The sequence below is a fragment of the Drosophila elegans genome, unplaced genomic scaffold, assembly GCF_018152505.1.
Source record: "Drosophila elegans isolate 14027-0461.03 unplaced genomic scaffold, ASM1815250v1 contig_183, whole genome shotgun sequence".
Taxonomy (NCBI): Eukaryota; Metazoa; Arthropoda; class Insecta; order Diptera; family Drosophilidae; genus Drosophila; species Drosophila elegans.
The window spans coordinates 193736-219547 of NW_024545550.1; the positions used below are offsets into that span (position 1 = coordinate 193736).

At 39.4% G+C, this 25812-nt stretch overlaps 1 protein-coding gene across 2 annotated transcripts in view; it reads right to left on the minus strand.

The window, feature by feature from the left end:
- Window positions 1–25812, minus strand: part of LOC108145236 (apoptosis-stimulating of p53 protein 2) — a 37055-nt gene that overhangs the window by 8982 nt on the left and 2261 nt on the right. The window contains exon 2 of one of the 2 annotated variants that reach the window (XM_017270503.2): window positions 14749–14807. In XM_017270503.2, coding sequence (XP_017125992.1) covers window positions 14749–14781 — 33 coding nt within the window. In that variant the 5' untranslated portion in view covers window positions 14782–14807. Of the gene's footprint in view, window positions 1–10438; window positions 10654–14748; window positions 14808–25812 lie in introns of those variants that run through there. The other variant, XM_017270502.2, reaches the window with a different exon arrangement.

Sequence of the window (25812 nt, forward strand, 5' to 3'; positions counted from 1 at the left end):
CTGCAAAAGCTCCTGAAACAAAGTAAAACCTTTAATCTGGTAACCCCAAAATATTGTTTTTAGATTTATAAATAAAATGCATAAGCTAAAGTCCAGCATAATTCTGATTTGTGCACTACCTTGTTTAGAAATGCATCTTAAGATATCCAAGCTACAAGCTTAAGCTTAATTTCTCTCACTGTTCGCAACTCAACCAGGCCATTGACTAGTACTCGTTCCCATGGTGCTTTTTGCTTTTTGGCCTCGCCAAGTACAATTGGCTTCGGTCACCATCATCAAGTCCAGGGACGAATTGATGATGGCGATGACGATGAGGATTGCCATGATGGTGGCTGCAATGGATTGCCTTGGCAAGAGCTGCTTCAATTTTTAACCCCACAAGATGATCAGACCAAAGTTGAAGAGGCACCTCGACATCGACTGCAATGGATACTCCGTCCCACTCCGCTCACTGAATTTATTGCCCCTTTTCTGGGTCACATTATACTTCTGTATGTTGCAAATAAAAGAGCGGCACATTACGGCGAAATGAGACAAAAACAAAAAAAGAAGACATATGTCCTGAGACAGCGCGTTTCGCAGCTATAAATCACATGTAAAACACCAACCGTAAAGAGAGACATCAAATGTCCGGCAGTCAACTTTCCCCCCATGGCTTACTTCATTTCGCCGTGCTTAAAGGCAACCGTTTGCAGCTGTCATAAAGTTACCCATAAGCGGTTTGTCAAACTCCACAAGTTGGCGTAACCAACTATTTAAAGCCGAAGTTCCTCTATCTTTGGGCCATAGTTTTAACGAACTTGCTGGCAGCGTAATGAATTAATCTACTTTCCACTGATGCCATCTGCGCAAATATTTGCTCAAAAAAGCAAACTTTGCCACACCAACAGGACGGAGAAATAGCGAAGCTCAAACTTGTCGAATGCATTGGGACCGCAGAAACCGAAAAACCAAAGGCACGGGCCAGGCGATGAATGTATCCTGTAAATTCAATGTGGCTGCGGCAGCCAGCCAGCATTTTCGACGAATATTTTCCAATTAACAAAGTTTGTCATAATAACTCGCTCGCTGGCAGGAATCTCCACCATGTAACGAGCAATGTGCTCCGCATTACACCCCTTTTGCCCCTATCGCCTCTTCTCTATTTACATTTTTGCAGCCATTTATGGCGCTGACGAAGCTAAGCACAAGGAGCAGCGGCAGGAGCAGCGCAAGGAGCTGACGAGGAGCCGGCACTGAAGGACACTACCCGGTCCCAGCCCAAGAATTTCCGGCATTTTCGCTGGCACAGCGCAAAATGTGACACACTGAGAGTAAAGTATAGTAATATCAAGTTCAGATTGGCAACTTCGTTGGCCCCTCAAAGTATTTGTAATCAGATCAGTTTGTTCTGGTAAGGCCACAGATATCCCTGTTGATTGAATATAATATTATGATAATGTTTTGATACCTTGGAAAATAAAAGAAGAGATTTTAAAACACAAGGAGGTAATTTTGGATTTTTTCTAGAGAAATATGAATAGATTTCTTTGGGTCAGACAATCAGTTGACAACTTCGTTAGCCCCTTAAGGTATACGTTTTGGCAAGGCCACATAAATCCCTATAGATGAAAGTCATCATAATATTATGATTTTGATACTTCGGAGGAGTTTCCAAAAGTTTGTAGAACCCGAAAATGTTTTTTTTTATAACATTGTACAGCCCACAATTTTTTGCAATACAAACTGAGTTCAGTAACAACATATTTTGTAAAGCTTCAAAGCTTTGACGGCCTTGTTAGCGCTACTAGTTTAATTTAAATGCCAAATTGGTTACAATTGAGCTGTGTTTTTGTTTCTTTCCGTGCACGTAAAAAGGAAGGCAAAAACGCAACTATTTATGTTGCACAGCGACGAAGTACCCCTTTTCATTACGGAGGGGGTTGCGGGCGGGGGGCATGGCTGGAGCCAACCAATATAATTGTACATTGAAAGATGTCGGGGAAAAGTCGCGACGTCGCTGGCATTGTATAAATGCTGTTGCCTCTGGTGTTGCCACTTCTTGTGTCGGAGCAACAAGCATTTTATTGATTTTAGCACTTTTCAGGAGGAGTTTGGGTGAGTGGGCAGGAAATCGCGTGCGCTTACGTTTATTGCTAATTTTTTCCACTTTTGTTCCACTTTTCTTTTGCGCCCGGTCGTAACTCTTTGCGTTGCTTCCTCAATTTCTCGTCGTTTGCCGGACAATGTCCTTGCTGCACATTTCCAAATCGATTACAAACAGGATATGCACTGCGGAAGCGTGTTTGATGGAAGTGCCAGCCGCAGCAAAACGATTAGAGGGGAAACTGACCTCCGAAACGCAGAGAAACACTCCAAAACCCCTCACCCCCCGGAGCACACACATCCGGTTGTGATCCTGTCACGGATTGGATTGCCCGCCATCGCCTTTGTGGCCATTTTGTATTTTAATTAATTCCAGCAACGGGCGGCGAACGAAAGTTTTGCCTATGCCAGAGAATGTCCGCAACTTTGGCAATTTGTGTGCACCGATGGGAGACGAATGAGCCCCGCTGACGACAACGAGACAAGGACACCTGCAATCCACATCCGTAGATATAAATATATATATATATATATATATATATATGACCAGGGATACGAGCTCGACCTGAGCCGAATGCCGCACTGAGTATCTTTTCCGAATTTAATGAATGTATTGACATTTAATCAACAAAATTTTAATTAAATTACATAGATAGAAATGTTCTTATGCGTATCGTCTGTAAAGTGTTTTAAACAACACTACTTGAAAATATCTTTCAGATTCTTTAATTTTTAAAGAAAACACCCCACTCCACTTAGTTTGGTATTAGAATTAGAGAGAATCTAAAACGTTTATAAGGATTCTTTGCTATAAAAATATTACGCCTATATATGTAGTTTGCCTAAAAAAGAAATTGCATTAAAATTTTGTGAGTCAATTTGCAGTTGTGACAGATTTTCAGACCTGATAAAAACATGTAGCAAGAGGACGCTTGCTGAAAAATAATCACTTTAACCGCAGAACCAAAGCAAACCCGCAATTTGATTGTCGACCAAATTGTCAGTGGCAGTTGTGACATTTGTGCAGCCCTGATAAATACATATTCCTTGTAGTTAAACCACACACATATGGTAAATGTGACAAGGATGCTTCGCCTTTGGCTGGCCAAAATCAAGCCTTACTTTCGTGTTAGTTACTGGAGCAGACATTAGTGGCACTCTTCGCCAGCGCCTTTCTGCCCCCCAGTCCTCCATCTCCTGCGTTCATGGCAAACGGTTTGTTCCAAGTGGTTTCAGTTGCGAGTGGCTTTTGCCTCGGCAAAAAGTTTTGCACACTCATGTCAAGGCAAGCGGGGAGATGGGACAGGATGCGGGGTACAAGGGTCTCTGCTCTGGGCCAACAAAAACGCTGCCAAGGGGCTTAAGTCGTCGCTCACGCGAATCTCTCCTCTTCCTCACTTCCTCACACTTCCCACTCCGAAAGGAGGTATTTTGACGTACTGCTGATGTCCGGCGGACTGCTGCGGTTGCGGTTCAGTACGGTTTGCTTTGGTCTCGGCTTTTTTCGGGGCCCTTAACTTGGTAAACGACCATCGTGCACCGTTTCGGAGCAACGCCCGTCCACAGACCACACGCGTTGTAATTCCACTGACCCTCATTGGTCCGAGTCCGAGTCCGCATCCGAGTCCAAGTCCAAGTCCGTGTCGGCTTTTTCCACTTTTTTTTTGTTTCGTGCCAAATGCTTAACACTCAACAAAGTTGAGAGTTGAAGCAATTTTCCGCAAGAGTAATTAAAGCAACGGACTGGCTGCCGGGGGGGGTTGCTTTTTGGTGGGGAACGAGGGTGGTGATAGCAGACGGTGGGTCAATTTACACGTGAGCAGCAGCCTCTGACCTCTTTCAAATGAGCGAAAAAAAAGGAAATTCACAAAATGAAATGCGAGTGCGTTCAAGGTCACAGAAATGTGCGCGAAAAGTATGCGATTCGAATGTCAAGCATTGGAAAAACACTAAAGTACACCTTTTCGTGTTGTTTTTTGTGAATGTTTACATTGAATAGGTGCGACGAGAGTAGGGGTTTAGCACCTCTTGACAAAGTTGATTTAATAAAACCTTGAAAAACAGCAGCAATTAACTTATTTAATTTAATAAGCTTAAGAATTTTATAGATCATTATTCAGCCAGGTTCAACTTTCCAAATTTTTTTCGTAGTTCTTAGAACATAAAAATACCTTGTTTATCCACATTTCAGTTTTTAAAGTGCGAGATGACAAAACTACTTTTATGTTCGGTTATTTCACATCGAAAGCAATAAAATTTCAAGTTCGGCATAAAAATAAGAGCATGGTTTTGTTAAACAATTTACAAGCCCATATATTAAAGTGCAAAATTAAAATAAACTTTATAAAACTCAAAATATGCAAAATAAGTGCTTCACTAATATTGTTATAATAAAAAAATGTTTAACCAGAAAGACTATCAAAAATGAAAATATATTAGTGAAGCCAATGAAAAATTGAATAACTGCAGCTTAGGCTCTTCTCAGCAAAACCACTGCAGTCTGTTTCCCCCAAGAGAATCGCATTCTCAAAGCACTTTCCAAGAAATCCAATAAAGTTTTTTGCAACGAACCAACACGAACACGATTCCCTCCGCTTGCCTGCACTCATTCGAAAAGTGTTGCATACTTTAAGGGCCGCATATTGAGTACTTCCATATTGAGTACTTCCATGCGATGGAAGGAATTACTATTTGCTGTCAATCAATTGAGTTTGGCCTATTGAGCTCAATGAAATATTCAATCCCATTCAATCGACATCCGCACTCAATCTACGAATGTACATAAAAAAAAGCTTAGCAATGAAACCTCACAGCCTAATTTATACAGACGGCTTATTGGCATTGCAAATAATTTGCGTTAATTAAGTGACTGTCAGGATAATGACAAAAAAACGGAAGAAAAAAAAGTTCAATGTCGCTGCACTCGTTATCAACTGTTTGGCAACTTAATTGCGTTTGCTTTCGAAAATTTAATTTTAATTTAATGCTTTATTGAATTGCGTGGCTTCTGCCATTCACTCATCCCCGTTCCATTATTGATGACAACGAAAAAATCATAAAAACAATAATAAAGGAAAATAAATAAAAACCAAATTGAAGCATAAAATATACACGTCCCTCGCTGAGCAATTGATTTAACACAATCATAAAATATAAACAAACAAAATGTAAAATAAAAGAATAAATAAATAACTGAAGTGGGTGAGGGCGAGTTGGCGAGTGCCACTTGGGCGTTTGCCGTACGGGCATTAAACATTTACGCTCATTTTTTAAGCGCAGATTATGCAAGCCAACTGGTCAGCTGCCGGGCCCATGGTAAATTGTGGCCATAATTCAGGGAATTAAATTTAAATTTGCCCGGTAACAAAGTATTCCTGGCAGCCCCCGATGCCACCGATGGCCCCGATTGCCCCGATTGCCCCGGCAAATAATAGTTCAATTTCTCACGGAATTCATTATTCAGGACTGGACATAGTTGGCTCCTCCTACGTCCTACGTCCTTCGTCCCTTTTTCCCATTCTGCAGACCTATTAGCCTGCATACTTGAGTTGGAGACCCTGGCAGCCGCTACCATCGAAATGACTTTTAAAACTTTTTACAGTTGTAATTATTATAAATAAATGAAGCGCAATTTGCTGGGTTCCCAGGACCTCTCCTTCTCGCCAACCGTGCTTTCTGTTGTTCAAATGTCCTTGACGTGTGTGTGTGTGTGTTTGTGTGTGTTTTTGTGTGGTTCTGTTTGTGTCTGTTTATTATTAACTTGAATGACGACCCAAAAAATTTGCTCATTTCCAGAGCTGTCAGACGAAATACTAGGAAAGGCAGACAACCAAGGAGAAAGGAGTGGCCTAATCCTGGCTGACACTCAACTACCAATTGGCCAGCCGAGCGGACATGCAGAGCAGATGTCGAGCGACAGATTCATAGGCAATTATTCAGATGGGCTTCGGAACCAATTTGCTTGCGGCCCGATGATGGCATTAATTTGCCGCCCGTAATAATATGTTATAATTTTTTATGCTCCATATTTATGACCACAAAGGCGGCAGGACAGCGTTACGAGCAAAACAGATTTTCCACTTTGCATAAATAAAGCAAAATTTAATGGTTGACTTGTTTAAATGGTTTTTTTAGTGGTCCGACAGTGTTCGGTTAATGAAATCGAAAAGTTTGGATTCGCAATCTCTCTGGTGCATTGCTTTGATGACTTTTCATTAAATTACGCTTTCCGCATTCCATTTCCCTGAATTAGAGAGCGAGAGACTGAGCGCTAACAAAGTTATAAAAGCAGAATTTTCTATTTTCTATTTGCCATTTTCCGTTCCCTCCGCTCCTCTGTCTTTCGGTTTTGCTGCAGCTTCTGTCACAACAAGAATGTATAGCCATCATGGGAATCCGCCACCCAGAACGAGCCGAAAACTGTCTAAATTGCATTCCCTGACCTTGACTTGACCAAAATGGCTTCAACTTAGCGCCCTGGGAATGTTAATTACTTGGCCATTAAACGGCTAGCAATCTCAATCCGTGTCACAATCAAACTATTTATGCAATGTGCGTGTGTGGGCTGAGGAGTCCAAAGCAATAGTGTTGTTCTAACCGATTTGATTCGAACAACAATTGAGCCACATTCTATCGCAAAAGCAAACAGCTGGCGGGCAAAATCACTGGATTGTGGGCTGCAGATTGAGGATTGTGGCTTTCAAAAGGCAGAGATGAGCAAGGTACTTTTTGTATTACTCTACTTAGGATGAAAGCAAAACAATTGTGATGGAAAAAGAATTTCATTTCACGAGAAAATATGATTTATTTTCACTTGTTAAAGGAATTGAGTTTAGTTATTTCAAAATGAAGAAATTTAAATACAAGTTTTATGCTACTAAAGTGACAATAAACTTTAAATTTAAAAGAAAAATTGTATATATATGAAACAACTAATACTAGCGTTGGATTCTATTACTGGGGTAAAATGTACTGTAAGCACTTTCCACCACTGATGAAGAGACAACTCTGAACTCTTTTACTGCCTCCGGCGAAACAACTGGTAGCAGTGGCGGCAAAACATTTATTGTAATTCGAAATCAATCAATAGAACCTATAAAAAAGTGAGTGGGAAGTCGAGGAGATGAGCTAAACGCCCGCATTCCCGCATCTGTAGGCGAACACTTTCCTTCCCCTGCACTGTTTAATACTTATTTAATCAAGTTAATGTAGTTAAATCAGCTTAAGCAAATATTCCCAGCAGCAACGACTCTCGAACACAATGGGCCGGGCCAAGATAAACCGTTGATTCTGGCCTTGGCCGCGGAGGGAGGGAGGCGGGTTTCCCATTCTGCCACACATAAACTAATACAGATAAAAGGGCATTCATTACAAAAGACCAAAGCGGCAAAGTTTTTCATCGACGGCGATGTCAGATTTGCGACATCAGCGCAAGGATCTCAGGGGTCCACTCAGAAAAAACAATAGTTTTTGTATTCATGGATTCCAAGGAAATTTGCAGTTTTTTAATCTGTATGTATTTATGGTTTTATATTGTTACAAAAATCAAATGCTAACTCAATAATTAAAATAATTTGATTTATAAATATAGTTTCCATTTTGAGACATATTAAAATATTTTTTAGATAAATTAATTAATTAAAGAATCATGTAACACTTTTCCCTGTGGATTTCTTGGTAATTATACAACTTTGAATTTATTTTAAGTCTCTGGGGGATGATTAACTCACCCATAATTATTTAAAAATGACTAAAACTCTATAATTACAATTTTAATAATAATAAACAAAACTTTATGTTCAAGGGTGTAAAATTGGCAGCCCAATTTCAGATTTTATTTATTTGATTATTTCTCTGTGCATATAAATGAGACAAAGGCAGTGAAAATAAGTAAGGCTGTGCAATGGAAAGGCCGAACAGACCTGGGACCACGACCAATGGCCACCGAGTGACCACACAGCCTGGAGTCATTAATATTAAGTAATCGTGAAGGATGCTCTCTGGTGTATAATACGTACCTCCCACCGCCCTAACCATCGTTTCTCCTCTGTCTTGACTTTTCACCGCCCCCTCGAACAACCTGTGCTCGGAAGTTCGTGAACCCGCTCATTGACCATGAGTTAACCATGAGTGTTGACTGTGGTCGTAAATTCACCGCCTCCCACACACACACACGCACACAAGCAGTTATGAAGAGCCATGGGGACAGGGGGCGTGGCTAGGCTTTCTGCCGCCCACTTTCAATGTCTCACAATGGACAGATTAGTGAAGTGCCAAGAGCAAATGGACTTGGGCATTAGGAAAAGTAGGAGTCGCCGCACAGCTGCACGAAGGGGAAATGGTCCAAACGGAAGCTAAATGGGGCTAAATCGAGATCCGGTGGTCAGCAAAGTGATTTCGTGAGTGGTAAATCCGAAAATACATTCAATAATTGATAGGGCGATTTAAGATTCGCAATGAAATTAATTGATTCAAGTTAACAGAACCACTACAAATAGGTAAAAACGTATTTTATGAAGTGTAAGCGAAATATCTCTTCCAATTTTGTTACAGCAACTTTAAAGTTTTAAAAGCAAAGTTAATTAAGCCCTCTCAAAGTCATTAAAATGATATCATCCAATTGGTGCTTAATTGCTGAAGAAAAAGCAACCAAATGACTTGAACTTTACACCTTTGATAAGGTCCAAGTTTGCTCATTTTTTTTCCAAACAGGCAGGTAATCTAAAAGTTTTCCATCTTTGAGCCTTACGACCCTTTTGGGAAATTTACCTCAAACTGATGGGCTCTTCTTATAAGTGTATGTACGTACGGGGAGCCAAACAAAAAATGGGTTGAATTTATGAGCCTAAGATAATGTGGTGCCCTAACAAAAAGAGCATCCGAAGAGAATGCGGAACATGTGGAGGACATTCAACGTAATTTCTGGCACCTAACTCAGACTCCCGGCTTAACCGAAATTCAAATTAAATCAGCATGGACCTGACCAAAGTTGGGTTCGCATTCCTTGAAGCTTTAATTGCACATTAAGCTTAATTAACAAATTCATGGAGGAGACGTGGTCCCAATGTCCCAAGCCATCCAATGGCCCTCATGATGATGTGATGTCTGCCATTTACTTGGAGTTGGAGTTGTGGAATAATAGTTTTTACACATTTGACAGAAATGTTGCAACCCTAAGTTCTTGCTTACTCGCATTCTCGCTTTCTAGCTTTTCGCCCGGCAATTGTAGCTGTGTAAATTGAGTTTGTGGCAGCTTTGTGTAAATTTAGTCGGACACGCTTAGCAAATTAAAATGCCACAAAACTGGCCAGGAAGCGAGGTTGAGAGGCATCTTTTTATACAAATTTGACCTGAACCCTGGCGTCTTTTCAATGCCCCTTAAATAAGATTAAAGAAAAAAGCAGCTGCAATCCTAAGCAACAAAAGCCGCCTGCCCTTGGCCCCGGCGAACCGAAAATGAGGGTGGCCAACAGGGCGTATGAGCGTTAAATAAGTGTGTGCAAAGTATCTGCGGCCAGGCTGCGCTCATTAAGCAAATTCAGGCCAGCTAAAGGTGGGGGGTGTGGGGTGTGGGAAGAGGAAGGTTGTGCTTATACCACTGAGTCACCTTTTTATAATACTGCAACGTAGGCGGGTGCACTTCAGCAAGATGGAGGCAACAAATCCGCACAAATTGCATTCGCGACGGGAGTGAGTGGCAAAAGGCGAAAAGGAGTGAACGAGTGAAAGAGCGGTGGCCAAGTCGTTGGCATGCGACATTATTGATTTAAATGCCATAAACACCCAAAAGTAGCACACACCAGCGCTGACACACACATCGAAGAACGGCAAGTGGCACATCCGAAAGATACTTTGAATGCTTTTCGAGATAGCCCGCAGCGGAAGCTAAAAGCCAAGAAAAACAAACACGCTCCCACCTGCGAGGTGGGTGCTGTCAGTATGTGTGTGTGCTTGTGTTTGTCGGTCCCTCGCATTAATGTGTGCGTTTGTAATATGCCACACACGTAGACAACTATTAACTAAAAGAGACACAGACAGACGGACGCACTAAAGCATACATTTAGGCGCTGATGGGCGGATGTGTGGAATGGTGACAGTTGGTCGGGTGGTGTTTGGTACTGGCCCAATGACTCCCGGCCTGGAAAGAAATTTGTAACAGATGCGGGCCAGCACACAATTGACTTCACAGGGCCCGCGAGTAATTGGAGAAAACAGCCGGCTGCTGCTTCTGATATTTGCTTCTAATTTTTTTTTTTTTTTTTTTTGCTTTGTCGCCACCAGAAAAACCGCCAACGCGCGATCCACCCGCCCTTTTCTGGCTCGTAATTGCGGGCCCAGATAAGCGCTTTATTACCGATTCACTGGCTTTTATCGCATTTTAATAACTCACGAAAAAATGCGCCAAACGAGCCGCCCCCTCAAAACAAATTGTTTACGTTACGTTACGTTATTGGAGGCCGAACCGACGTTACGACGACGTTACCAACCGGCAATATCGCGTTAGCTCCCAACTGTCGCGACCGCCAGCCAAAGCACAACTGACTGGGAATACTGAATAACAGAACTGAACGGTACGACGTCTGCCGCTGCTTTGAATTCGAAAACGAAGTTCGTCGGGCGGCAAAAAGAAGCCGAAACCTTTGAAGGTCCGAGGAAAAGCCGAACGACCAATAGCCGAACCACTGCAGCTGTGTGGATGGTTCGGTGGATGGGGTGGTTGGGTGTCTTGGGTGGTTGGGTGGTTGGGTGGTGGTCCCCAAATATGGGTGGCCTTGCTCACTTGCATTGCCAAATTGCTGAAGATGCCGCACGGAAGTGCGTGCGTCGCTGCAGTTCTACTGGGGTATTATCCCACTGAAAGACTAAGGATTAAATTCGCATATGAGCACCAAGCATGCTTGCGAGCGAAGCAGCAACAAATATATTTGCTGATTATTGTGCTGATAGAACGTCTCCATTATGCCAAAACGACAGGCGAATACATTACGTTATCTAGAAAAGACGTTCAATAACTAATGGAATTTTTAATCAGTATAGTACTTTAAGCTGTTTCTCTTTGAAGCATTAATAATAGGAAATTTATGAAAAATAACCTAAAAAGCTTTTATTTCATGTCTATTATGCAAGAAAGCAGCTTAACAAAATTGTAGCAAGTATGTTTAAATTAAAAATAAAAATAAAATAAAGATTATATGAATACCTAAAGGAAAAACTATATTCTGTAAAAATGTTCATGAGTAAAAAAATGAATTAACTACTATGACAGATTTAAAGAAATGTATTTCAAATGTGACTGAGGTTTATAGAAATAAAGAGAATCTGTTAATTCGAAACTTGGTTATTCTCGCCTTGACTTTAGCTTATCGCTTCCAGCTGCTGGAGGCATGTTAAGCCCCACTGTACTATATCTGCCCCAGCCTGTCATTCTGTTGCGCAAATTAGCCGCCTCCCCATGCCACCCCTTTATCGGGTTAAGCAGTTTTTTTTTCTTTTTGCAGGAGTGTGTTGGCTGCTTAGCTAGTTTCAGCTTAGCCAGCTGCCTGTGTGCCTGTGCATCAAATCATTGCCGACTTTTGTGCGCAAATATTTACGACACTGGCATTGGCTCATCACAGCTTATGCACAGAAAAACAAGTTTTAAAGTATTTTTAATTATTAAAACACATTTTTAATTTACAATAACCTTTAATTACTTTAGCAAAAAGTTTATTTTGGCTGATATATTCAGCTTAATGTTTCTAATCCGTGTTAAATGATTTAATTTAATTTGTCAGATCAAAATACGTACACACTAATGAATATAATGAATATTATATACGTTTCTTAAAATAAAAATGGATAAGTTAACAGTAGTTCACAGCTAAAAGCTATTTTTGGTTATGGCCCAAATATCTGCAATACGTGTCGTATGAGTGATTTTGGTCTTAGGAACCAGAGTTACGTGTTGTGTTAACATTTTATATAATATAATATATGAAAAAGAAAGAAGTAGGTTTCAAAATTGAAAAATTTATTTATTTCTCTACTACCAAATGCTATTTTGATTCTCAATTAAAAATACGTATGTATGTATTTGTAGAATCGCAAGCCGTATTTTTGCCAGTGTGCTGTCTTTGTCCCGGGGTATGAGGACACCGAAAAGAAACAAAAGCATGCGTCTAACATCTAACGACGACAACAACCTGTCACGCCAGCTGAGGTACGGCCACGCGTTTGGGTACGGAAATGGGCACCGAAGCTATAAGAATGGGTCCCTTAACAAGGTACCCTGCAGAGAACGAGACAACAATGCGTCGGGGGTCAGCAGCAGGAGGCAGCAACCTGTAGAGATTCGGGAGCCGGAGGTGCTCCACATGAGCTGACACTGGCAGTCGAACAGAGGCCCATGGCTCCCTGGTCTTAATGGCCTCTAAACAAAAGGCGTGCTTGTTTGGCAGCAGCACCCTCTCACCCTCTCACCCTCTCACCGTCACCGTCACCGTCTGTTCCAATGCCATGTGTACATTTGTCTTTTTGCAAATTAATTTATAAACACAATTGACATTGAGCCGGAATGTAAATATGCCTCTGAGAATCGTTGTTGCCTTGCATTAAAAATTCAAGTCCCACTCTGTCACATCTGCATGCTGGCCATATGTGTGCGTGTGCCTTTGGGTGTGTGAGTGGAGTGTCTGTGTGTGCGTGACTCTCGCCCGCGTATAAGTATGGGGGGGTGTGTGTGTGTGTGTGTCTATGTTGTTGGTGTTTGTCTTTTGCCATGGCCTGGCATTTATATTTCCCTCCAGGAAACAGCAACAAAAGTTGCGAAATGCCAAGCTGACGTTGCACTTAAGGAAATAGGTTAACACAAATATTGCTGAAACAGGGGACAGTTGGTGGGTGGCGCCGCCAGGGGAAATTCCAATATTAGTTATGGCCTTTAAGAGGGCCACTTTTCAAATAAATAATTGAATAAATTGCTAATTGAAAAGGCACCCATCATGATGCCTTTTTCCTAGGCAAATTTCGACGAAGAAGTTGGAGTTCCTAGAAGTTTAAGTAATTTTATGTAAAGTAAGCAAACCCCCGAAGGTTACTATTTCTTCATCGGAATTTATAAGTTATATTGTACAAAGGGAGAGTATAATGCTCAGCTGCAACCCTATATTTTAAAAATTTACTTAATAATAACAAGACAAATATTTAAAAAATATATATTTTTAAATATTTTGTTGAATTATTAAATAACTATAAAATGAACTACAACCAAATTATTATTGTTGACTTATTGGCTTGACTGAGAATGAGAAAATATACGAAAGGTTATATGTTTATATACAATAAACTAGATTTACCTATATCATATTCATTTTTTCTGCGTGTAAGCATTTAGAAAAGAAAAAGGAAAATTCGAAATTCCTTTCTCCTTAACTTGACTAAACGGTTATTAACTTTCCAATGTGTCTGCTGGACCTTAATGCCTGAAAGACCAACTTTGAGCCAAAAATAAATTCATAGTCATTCGTATGTTTGCACAAAAAAAAATAATTGAAAGTGCTTAAGAGGCAAAGACAAGGAAAGCACTTTGGCTGGAGGACCACAACAAAATGTTATCGTTGACTTTCAAACTGATTTGCAATTTTATAAAGAGCTACCCTTGCACACAAAGGCAACGAAGACAATATGGTATAGGTAGGGTATTTCGGTTCTACCGAGGTACAATTTGTATGCAGCGAAAAGCGAAAGCATCGAAACAAAAGCTAAACAAAACTTTTGTTTGTCCTCATCGGGCGGCAGAAAACTGCTGACTGACTTTGCTGAAATTTGTCGACCAGGCCTAAGCCACAGTGGCTCCCTTCAACTGGTGACCTTTTTTGGCTGGCAAAAATTGTAAAACTCATTTACATAACAATTACCGCTTGACACGGCGACGTCCCCCACTTTTTCTCCCTCCCCCATTCCCTACCAAGCAAAACTTAACATTGGGTAATACTTTGAAGTCTGGGCACAACTATATCTATTGTTTGTTGTTGCCCCCATGTTGTGGCTCACATGTTGTCCCTTTCCATTTGTCTTTCTGTCCCACTCCCCCCGCTGGTGGCGCCACCTGCCGGCACTTGCGGGACTGACATTTTATTTAGATTGCTTTGCATTTTCAACTTTTCTTCGTTTTCCAACCGCCAACTGCGTGCAATTTTTCTGCACAGCTAAAAATTATGAAGTTATAAACCTAATATTAAAAGACTCATATCTTGTAAATACATTTAAAAATAATTGTTTATGGTTTAAAATTGATTAGGTTCCAAATATTAAATAATTATGTTTATTATGAATTGTTAAAAAAATTAAATAGTATCGTAAAGGCTTCCCCAGTGTTAATTCGTTGAAATACAACTATATCAATCTTTTCGGACTTTTAACTTATTAAATTGTTTCATGTTTTATAATTTAATTTCAGTGTAGCAGACCAGACTTCCCCCGACCGTAAAACTTTTTGGCTTTAACTTCCCCGCACTTCACTTTCATTATGTGTCAGTTGCATTGTCTTGACTTTTTCGCATATATTTCCCCGAGTTTTTTTCTTCCCCAGTAGATTTTAATGTTCGTGATGCGGTTCCGCCTTGGTTATGTGACACAGGGAGCTGAACTCTGTGGCTCTAGACACTGATTAGCCGAAGCACTTACAATTTCATCCAAAGTGTTCGTGGGCTCCTTCATACCATGACGTTAGAGATTCATCCAATCTGTCGGTGAGAGAAAGCAAACAAAAGAGAAGTCAGAATCAGCAACCAGACAAACAAATAATCATTAAATATCAGATGTACAATGGGGGTGATGTGTTAAGGGGCGTCAATATACAAATCTCTGCACCCGCGAAGGTATGCCTTCTCTTCCTGTGTGTGTGAATGTGTGAGTTTGTCAAATATATTTAAGAAAACCAGACAAACAGACAATTTAAATTTTTATTTTCAACCATTTTTGTGGCTTCCTTCTGCTTTGCTTTCTGCACCATTCCCTTACTAGGGGGAATAAAAAAAAAGGAAGCTTTGGTCACTGGCGAAGAAAATTTTATAAATATTCTTTTTTCTTTTAAAAGGAATTACTTTGTACCAATCTAAAATCTTAAAAGTATATATCGGTATCTATGATAATAAAAAATGCAATGATTCCTCTATCGGCTTAAAATTTGTATACATAATAAAAGCTTTTGATAACTGTATGCCAATTCCTTTGATTCTAATAAAATCTTTTCATTTGCAGTTTAAATATAAATCATATATTCCTAAACGATCTTTGATATAAGAAAAGGAATTTGTGTTAAGACATGTATAAATCAAGAATAGCAGCCTTATTTAAAGTTTCTACATTTTTAAAAGCAATTTAATTAGAAGAACCTCTAATATATTTCACGTTTATAAAGTGTACTTTACGTTTCGCCACGAAAAAAATGTGTTAAAATGGGAAGTTAGGAGGTTTGTGGTTGCTAAAAATGCTAACCCGCAGAGACTCCCCCACTTTTCTACACATACAGGCACCCACATACGGATATGTATACAAAAGGCAGCCTTATCAATTTCAAGCATTTTGCCGTAAAAATATTAAAAAAAAAATAATTTGCCTGTTCTTTATGCAACATATATGTATAAAATGGTATAGATAGGGCGAACGGAACGGGAACCCAATGCCCAATTCCTCCCAGCGCTCCCTTTTCCCACCCAACAAAAATTCACTCTTTTTATGTGACTTATTTAGTTCAACAAAGAAGAAAAAATCCAAGGATACAAGCGCAGGGGACAAGAAGTTCATTCTTATTAAAATCATGACATACACAGCAGAACTCGCAGCCATTTGCATTTTCCCAGCACTCGCCATGTCGGCCTAGAAATTTTCCGTTCCTCTGTTTTTTAAGTTGATTGCCACATAAATTTCATGTAATCTTATAAAATTTGAATTGTCGTCGACTCCTGTTTTGGCCTAAATGTGAAAAGTGAACTTGCTGGCACAAAAGCCAGTGTACCAGCCATTTCCAATGTGTACTATCAAGGCTAAGAATTAAAGGTGAACGCGTGAGCCAAATTTTGTTCTTTTTTTTCTAACGAAATTCTAAATTTTCTTACAGTAACTTATCTAATTGTATTGTTATCAATTGTTTTGTAATAGGACGGAATGCTCACGCGAGCATCTCTAACAAAAATCCAAATCTTGTTTGAAATGCTGATGGAGTTTCAACTTTGAACGGGCGATAAGCTAATCAAATTAATTCAACTTAAAAAACTTGGCAAGCGAATTTACAACAAATTAATGTTATTTCATGGCTTCTTAAACTTGACACTGCGGTAACTACCAGGACCAGCACCCCCTTTCGCCCCCTCGTCTGCTCACTTCAAAGTAATTCATTTCTGATTGGAAGTTTCCTGTCAGCAATTTTACTCGCTCGCTTTTCACTTTCCACTTTTTGTGTGAACGAAAACTTTTCTTCATGGCTCAAAGTGGGAGCGTTTATGGATATGTGTTGAGCAAGTTCGAGTTTCCCCACATTTTGCCCCTCGAAACAGCGGCTGAACAATAAACTTGGAAAATTCACTCCCCGCCACTCGGGAGAACATTTTCCAGTTTGTTGATCGGAATCTCCAGGGGGCGCCCAGATCGATGGTTCCCGAAATCCCATATCCAGGGTATTTGTAGGCAAATTGCCCGCATTTTGTTGCCCCCTTGAGTGCGGGTATCTGCAGCTCGGTTATTTGTAAACTTTTTCTGTTGATACTTTGCAACCGGGGGGATTGCCAAAGTTAATCTCGGTTAGACAAAGTTCTGTGTTTCGGTTAAAGGCATTTGATTGATTTTCTCAGATTGAGTTCGAGAGGCAAATACTTCAGTTGGGCGAGCACCCCAGTCTTTTACCGATTCGCTCGAATGCAGTTTGCATGTTTGATGACAGCTCCAAGTGGTTCAAAATTCCCCCCGAAAAACTCAACTTCCAAAACTTTTTTGCATACTCTCGCACACCTTTTTCAGCGCCATAAACAGAACGTGTCAAATGCACGAAAAACCGAATTCTCACTTAACCAGACAAATAAAAAAGTGAGCGCGATGCATACACAAGCTATATACAAATATGTACAGCCGTGTTTATATATTTGTGCATATATATTGCCAAAAGCCAAACGAAACGAACCAACGTAAATTGGCTACAAATATTAAATTTCTTCAGTGAAATGGAGTTCCCAACTCAATCACAGCACATTTAAAAAAAATTTGGTAAATCAGTACCAATAACATATTTAGCATAAAATAAAATATCTAAATTTTACTTTATATAAGCAATCAATATATACACATGCAAAAAAATTGTATATAACAGATAACTTTATGTCCAAACATACTAATTAGTCTGAGGATTTCTTAACTAATATTTATTCCGTATTAATTAAGCCGAGATAAAGACTTTTAGAAAAAAATTTATATGAAATCCAATAAAAAATAAACGAATTAGTCTATTCAAGTTAATCACATAGATACAAATTTAGTTGAGTAAGACTGCAAAAAGATATATGACTAATCCACAAAAAATCTTCAAAGCCATGCCTTTATTTTAAAGGATTAATTTAGTAATATTTAATTAAATTTAATGAAATAATATCCTTACAATAAAGGACAAAAGCAAGGAGAGCCTTTTGCTATTTGATCAATTTATCCCATCGAGCAAATAATTATCATTGTTAACTAAGCGACTTTGATAAATGAAGTTAGCCACACTGGTATAATTTAGAAACGCCAAACTCGTTTGATTGCACCAATACGCCACAGCTTTTAATGCAATTATCGATTTGGATACATTTCGCACAAAGGTAAACACGAACATTTGCATGCATATCCCGGGGGAATATTTCCTCTAAAACAACAAAACCGATACCAACCGCATTTAAAAGCCCTGCAAAAATATCAACAGCAAAACAATTTCAATAAATGTGTAATTTACAATTGTTTTAATTATTCGACGTGGCGAGGGGAATAGGGGGCTCTAAACAATAAACATTGCAGATCCTGATTGGAGAAGCGTGAACCCGTTCATAGTTTAGACAAGGCCACGTTGCGGTGTTTATTTCGATTCGATACGCGTTTCGAATTCATTTGCTACTATTTCAGTTTGTTGGTTTTTGGTCTCTGTGGTATCATATCAGCTTCCACTTCCGGTCATCACGGTTTTACATAAATTAGGGAAAAACTGCACACTGCAATTTTAATGAGAATTAATCTCTCAGGCCTAAGTGTGGCAAATTGAAATTGAAAATGTGCGGTGGGATGGTGTGGAAAATGGAACATTGCGTCTCGCCAATAGACATGTTCAAATTGTTGTTGTTGTGGTTGTTTGCCAGGCGCCACAGGGTCAAAAGCTCTATCCACGCATAATGTGGCAAACACAAGCATACGTGTGGGAATTTGGCAAATGTACAGCAAGAGCGCGAAAAGAACACCTGCAGGCAGAAATCTAATTAAAATCGTTGCGGAAATTTCGATGAGGACCCAGCCATCGAATCATATAGTGAAAATTGCCAAAAATTTGATTTAAAATATGTAAAATTTAAATTTGCAATTGTCTAACTATAACATTTGAAAATTATTGACAAAGAAGCCCTCGAAAATTGTAAAAGCACTTACTCATTAAATGAATAAGATGTTTTCAAATATTTCGGGCAATCAATAATTTTATTGTGAAAATAATAATTTTTATGCAAAAGAAAAAAATCATAATTTTACATATAAAAAATTGTATATAATTGTATATAATATTTTAAAACTTCAAAAACAGAAAAAAAGGCAAAATTAATTGAATTAATTGCCACCAATGTATTTTAATCGAATACAACGGCATCTACTGTGACATTTGCAACTTCAGCTTTGCCCGAAATAATTACTTAACCAGCTGAACAGAATAATTGCGACATTAGGTACTTTGCCAACTAATTATCTTTAGTGCATCACGTTTAGACATCACGTTTTAGTTTGATAAGGCCTAGCCCATGTATCTGTATGTGCATCTGTTTCTGGGACTGATTTCGGTATCTTAAAACAACAATTGGAATTATCTAGCGGGTGAAAAGACAGTGGGCATATCTCAATGATTTTCGTGTTGAGTGTGCGGTTAACACAACAAAATGCCAGAATGAACAGAGTAAGGATAATTAGCAATCACCTCAATGTGGCAACCATTTGTGCCAAACATTTCGGTGCCATGTCATTAAGACAGGACTCAATCCTGGGCAAACGGACCACAAATTATGGCAGTCAGTGGCGTTCCGAATGAGTTGTTTTCGCAAAGGGGGCGGGGTGGGGGGCTTGAACGCGGCTCATAAATCAATAGCCATTGACAGCTTTGTCAATGAATCGGCGGATGATTGAATGAGCATACGCCACGTCCATCACGGCGTATACGCAACGCTTCGCTTACCTCGAAGGTCATCAGTAAGTGGCTGGCGGCAGGAAAGAACTCACAACGCTTTACTGTTTCTGTTTCAACGCGCCTCGCATTTAAAAGCATTTTCCAAGCTGCGTTTCTTTTCTTCTCTGCCTCTTCTAGAAAATCATGTTCTCTGCCGGAATTCCAGCACACATTTTGTGGCAATTTGTTCAATTACTCGAGCTCAGACATCGATTTGTTTTATTAAAAAGAGCCAATAGCCCAGACAGTCGAACGAAAAGAAACCCGAAAACTACAGGCTTTCCAGCGCTTGGCATTTTCGCATGGCCAGCAAATTCAGCGGAAAACATTTTCAATTTAATTAAACAAAAACAAAGCAGAACCATTTTGTTTCGAATAAACTTTTTATGTACTTTTATGGGGGTGAGGCGTTGAAATGGGATGATTGTATGATGATGACAGCCCAAAAAAGTGAGTTGGGCATCTTCAAATAATTATGCAAAAATTGTTGGCAAATGAAAATGAATTTGGTTATGTTCGCAATCAGGGCAAGATAATCAACGGAAAATAGTTTGTGTGTTTTAATTGCCTACATAAACGTGGAATGATAAAGACATTCAGCTACATGTCATAAAAACAAAACAATATAAAATGTATTTCTAGAAAGTTTCGTTGATAAATTAATATTCTACCAACATAATTTAATTGCGATATAATTGCACAATGGACGTTAAAAGTTTGTTTAATATTTTGAGCATTTTGTGCAGCCATCTAAATTAATTTGTCTGGTTTTGTATTTTGTTGAATGCGAACAAAATGTAGGTAATGGTGACCTTAATATTACATTCATTCTTTTATTGTTATTGTTTTACAGTGTAACTATAAATAATTTGTTGAAGGTACGAAATTGGTATGCACAATGTTTATATTTAAATTTTTCCAGAAAGCCAAACCATTTTATTTGCAGAACAATTTTACAGTGAAATATGCACAGTGTTATTAATATTAATAGGTGTTTAATGGCGGAAGAATAGTGTATTATGAACAATAAATGCTTTATTAATTTTTATAAGATAGCCTTTACAAAGTTCATCAATTTTATATGTTCTTCCCAATCATTAGGCAGTAAATTGCTTTCAAATTACGAGTATTCCACTTCTAATCCGATAGTAAATTATCCTGAAATGTGCTTGTGCAAATGGCACACTAGAAATAGGCAGCGCACCACACATTTGTTCCCCCCTCCCTCCGCGCCTCGCACCTTCGCTCTGGCATTAGCTGACAATAAAATATGTAAATGGCTGCCGAATAAATCGCAGCAACTTCTGACACGCCAGAAAAGAGGAAAAGGGGAGTCCGGGAGTGGTAAGAGATCAGGCTGGCAGACAAGAGTCAAACAAGCAGAAACCGAGCGACATTTTCGTAATGCGAAAAGGTAACAGACGAAATCCATCAGTCCATAACGAAAGCCCCGTTGTGTGTGTTCCCTCCCCGGAATCCCGCCTCCCGCAAACTACCGCCCCAAATGATGAGTTGCGATTACACACATAAATACGCAATTCGCTTAAGTACGTTGGCGGGAGGGGGGAAATAAGGCGGGATAGGGGGCGGGAGGTGGAGCGGGACCGGGAGCGGAAGAGTTGTGCCGGGGCTGAGCTTCTGCGGTCTCTGTTCCGCCGTGTGCGTCATGGCCCGGCTTCTGTTACCACTTACCCACACAGCCACACACACAATTGCGGTTAAATCGAAAGTAGAATTACATTACGTGGTCTTAAAAACCCAAAATAAACGGTCCAGTTCCAACGCACATTGTCCATACAATAATAGGAACATAATTCTTTAATAATAAGATTACTTCTCATCATTTATATGTTATAAAAAAGTTAAGTTAATATCAAAATTGAGCATTTGGTCCCTTTTTAGCTTGTTCTTACGGTAAGCTTAAAAAAAGTATATAGACAGTATGATAAATTTTCTCATTATTAAATTTACGCTTAAAAAAAATTGTCCAAAATCTACGAAAAATTTGGTTTTGATCTTTAAAGTTCAATGTAAGATAAATCCCCTTTTAAATGTCGAAAAATAATAAACTTGCAAACTGAATGCATATTCAGCAAAATCGATTTTTTGACTCCCTATAAGTTTCTTTTATAATCCGTTTCGGGCTTCCATCACTATTATTTCGCCGGCAGCTGTATTTATTAGCAATTCAATGTGGAAAAACGCGCCGTCACACACACACACTGACAGACAGACAAACACACCCCCACCCACACACATGGTCACACACAACAATGGCAACAATAATGCGAATTGATGAAGCGTGAAGGATTTCGGAGGCAATTTTCAGGAGAGGATTGCGCCTGCATATCATCACTCTGCACACGCACAGATTAGGTTGGGTCGAGGGCAGGGCACCGAAAAACGGGGGCCAGACTTATCATATGTGAACATCACTGAACGCACCCGAAAGGGATTAAGTACCCGCCCAGTTGGCACTTCCTTTGTTTGCCCTTCATTGGGCGCTGTGGTCCTGCGAGGGTTATTTTAATTTAAAATTACAATTACATTTTAATGATATTTAAATTGGCATTGAAGTAAATCACGCCTCAAAGGGCAAGAGAATTAATAATGCGATAATAAAGGAAGCGAAGCAGAGCATATAATTGCTGTTATCGATGCAAATTAATTTGGAGAATGTTTTCCTACTTGAAAGGTATTTAAATGGAATTAATTCCAAATAATGCTTCATAGATTTAATTGCGCCAAAACAACCACATAATTGAATTCAAATGAGGCTTTTAAACATCATGCCTACCATTATTTATTGTTTTTGTAATCAACCCAGCAAAAACTGCAAAGCACACAAAAAATTTCAAATGAAAAGGTTAAACGAAAAATGGCGTAAAATAATAAAAATTGGGGAAAAAAACCACACCGAGCAAAACTCAATTGCGGCAAAATAACTAAAATTGCTTTGTCAGGGTAAAAGAGAATTTCTCGGCAGTGGGGCGGTAAATATTAAGCCTTCGCCCCGAATACAAAAGAGGGGCGTGGCAGAAAGCCAAACTCTTTTCAGCCGTGCAGTGCGTGTGTGTGCGCCGTGTCGCTGGATAATTTAGACACAAAAAAACTTTGATTCTATATGCAAACAATAGGGGAAGCAGGCAAAGGGAAGATTTGCATGCGGAGAGGAGCTGGCTGGGATGTGTGTCAAATAAACATATTTGGCCCACATCCCCGTCCATGGAGAGGGGAGAATTTCCACCTCTTCCAAAGGCAGTTGGAAGGCATAAAATATCTGCAAAGCGCATTTAAGCCGTGCCACACAATAAAAATAAATAAAGAAAAGCAGCGAACAAAAAGCGCACCGAGACCTAACGATTTCGGCGCAATGAGGGCAGACTTCCTGGGGGAAGTGAGTGGTCGTTGGGGGCTTGTAAGCTGTGGGTGGGCCAGGTAGCACATGCAAGCCAAAAACATAATAATAATAAATATTCAGTTCAGTTCAGTGTTCAGTTTCCGTTTTATTCAACCTCAAAGAGAGGGCGGTTGCGGGTATACACTGTACTTTTTCAATTTCTTTTAGGCCATTTAAATGAATGGTGAAGCCAATGTGGCGATAAGATATAAAAAGACTTGATTGGATTAAACAAAATTATTATTATACTTTATTATTTATACTTTAATCTTATTTATTTAATATTGCTCAGCCTTATTCAAAGATTCTACAAGATTAATCTTCATATATAAATTAATAAAATATGTACAGGGTATTTTGGAAGAAATCCTCTCGCTTCATTTTGCTGATTTTTTGCGCAGAGCTCGCATGAATGAAAATGCGATATGAATGAATAAAAAACCGAACTACAGCAAGAGAAAAAAAATGCTTCGCCCACATGTGCACATGAAAATGCAGTAAGAGGGTATGTGTGTGCGGTAGAAAAAGAAGGAAGAAAATAAGGAAAGAGAAAGTGAAGCTGGAAGGGAAAAGTGGAAGGGGAAAGGTAAGAGGAATCCGCCCACAAGTAAGTAAACCAAATCCGAATGAACAGGGATTTGCATTCATAAAATATATCGCATGTGAGCAGAGCGGAGACATTCTCGCTTATCCTACCTTTTCGTCTCTCCTCTTTCTTTCTTTCCCTCTATCCCCGTCTTTTTCGCTCAGCAGGCCCTGCAGGTATTGCTAGTCGCAAATGGAGGTCATGACTGTGTATGTTAGCGTCTTTGTGTGCGTTTTTTGTGCAAATTATGCAAATCGCAAGCATGAAAAACAAATATTAAACTTTTCACGAGAAAAAAAAGATTCAAAAATTAAATAAAATTTTACAAAAGACATAAAAACCAAACGGTTGCCCAGACACGCACACAGAGCCAACCACACACAGTGACACAAAAGTGGGTTGACTGCACGACAAACGTGGAAATGGGAAGTCCCCCTCTAAAGGAAGCGAAAGGAGAGGGATCTCCGATCCCACACATAAAGTCGAGCTTCCCTAAGGTGATTTTTCTGAAAATTGAATCAAATGAAAGCCAAGAGCCTTTTACGACTGAACTTCGTAACACTTTTCCTATCTTCAATGTCACTGATTTTAAAACACTGCAATATTATTTTTGAAATCGTAATTGTCATGCCGAAGTTTGCACACCTTTGCATACATTAAAAGAAATAAAATGTTGTATTAAATGACATTTTAATAGATTTCTATGTGTATATGTTTAAAAGCTGTGATTTTCTGATGAATTTAATGATAGTTAACCGGTTGTATAAAATTAGAGCTATAATTCTCAATAAGTTAGGTATATCTCGAGGTACGTATATTCTTGTAAATTCAAAAACAACTATAGGAGTTGTATTATATAGTCGTCCGATCTAGACGGGACTAATTAACTGTGCTAGTAGTGCTGGTCAAAAAATGATTCCTCCGTTGACGTTTGACTGAATTTAATACCGTTTTCAAGGGTAAAAATAGTACAAAATATTAAATAGCTGTTGACAATGTATATTATCCTTTAGAAATTATGCGTTAATCGCCATTTTAGATAAGGTTTATCTCCAAATATGTGCCCTTCATACTAGCTCACATCTGTATGTTGAACTGTGACTGGTGGTTTGGGTTAAAGAAGTTTGACTGTTTATTTAGATGAGTCCCGCGTAATGATTGTACTTACACATGTATGCATGACCTACCATTACCCTGCCATTTGAAAAGCCTGTCCTCCTTTCCCCCTTTAAAATCCGCCTGACGAAAGTTGGCAACTCACTCGAAAAAAGCTGAAGCAAACAAACAGACGCAAATTTGGTTCTTTTTTTTCCGTTTGTAAAAAGCGCGCGTGGACAATAGTGTGCATAGGCGGAGGGATGTGGTAGCAAAAGGGGTTGGGTGGATGGCATGGGGTTTTGGGAGCGGCTGTCTGCACGTGTGTGTGAGCTCTGGAGCAACTAGTTGTGGGCCGGGCCCAGTTCATTTCGGGCCGGCCAAAAAGCGTCGCAAAAATATCTGTAAACACGCAGCTGGCTTTGAGCACCCGCACCCCCTGAAAACCCTCTCGACCGACACTCTCGAAATCTCGCACGCTTCGTTTGGACGTGAAAAAAAACACGTTTCCCCTGCCACCACCCACTCTCTCTTTGCTGCCTCAGTGAAATGTAAAACAAATTAGAAAATAGGTTTGTCAACATCAGGCAGCCGGTTTCAAAACTCAAAATGTGGGCGCACATGCCACACCCAGTTGAAAGTTGGGTTTTAGTTTCCAGGAAGGATTTACAGTGCTTCATATGCACACATTGAAGTGCCAACAGTAAAATTGACTGTGAATATTTTTTGGAAAGTCCCACAAATGTTTTCTTTAAATCTTGTATCATTTGTGCTTTAAAACCAATTCGAAATATCTTGTCTTTTCCAGAAATTCTACTATCTTTGTGAGAATCCGGAATTTGATTTTGAAACTTTAAAATGCTTTTTAAAACTACTCTTCAATTTCTCTTAAAATCCTGTTTAAGTGTTTTGTATTAACAAATAAAATAAGACATTTTAAATGACCTTTTATGACCTGAATAAGTACAACCACCAAAATACAAATGATTAACCAGGACAAATACACTTACAACAAAATATCATTTAAGTCACATTAGCCTGAGACACAAAAAAAAGATGGCAGACTAATTCATCTGTTCATTCGCCTTAAAAAAATATAGTAAATGGCTTGTCAATCAAGTCGAGTTCATTAAACGGCTGGCAACGTTTTTGACGTCATAACGTTACACGCACTCGGCCAAAACGGAGCGTGATAAATGTTTGAAACAAAAGTGTTACTGACCTCAC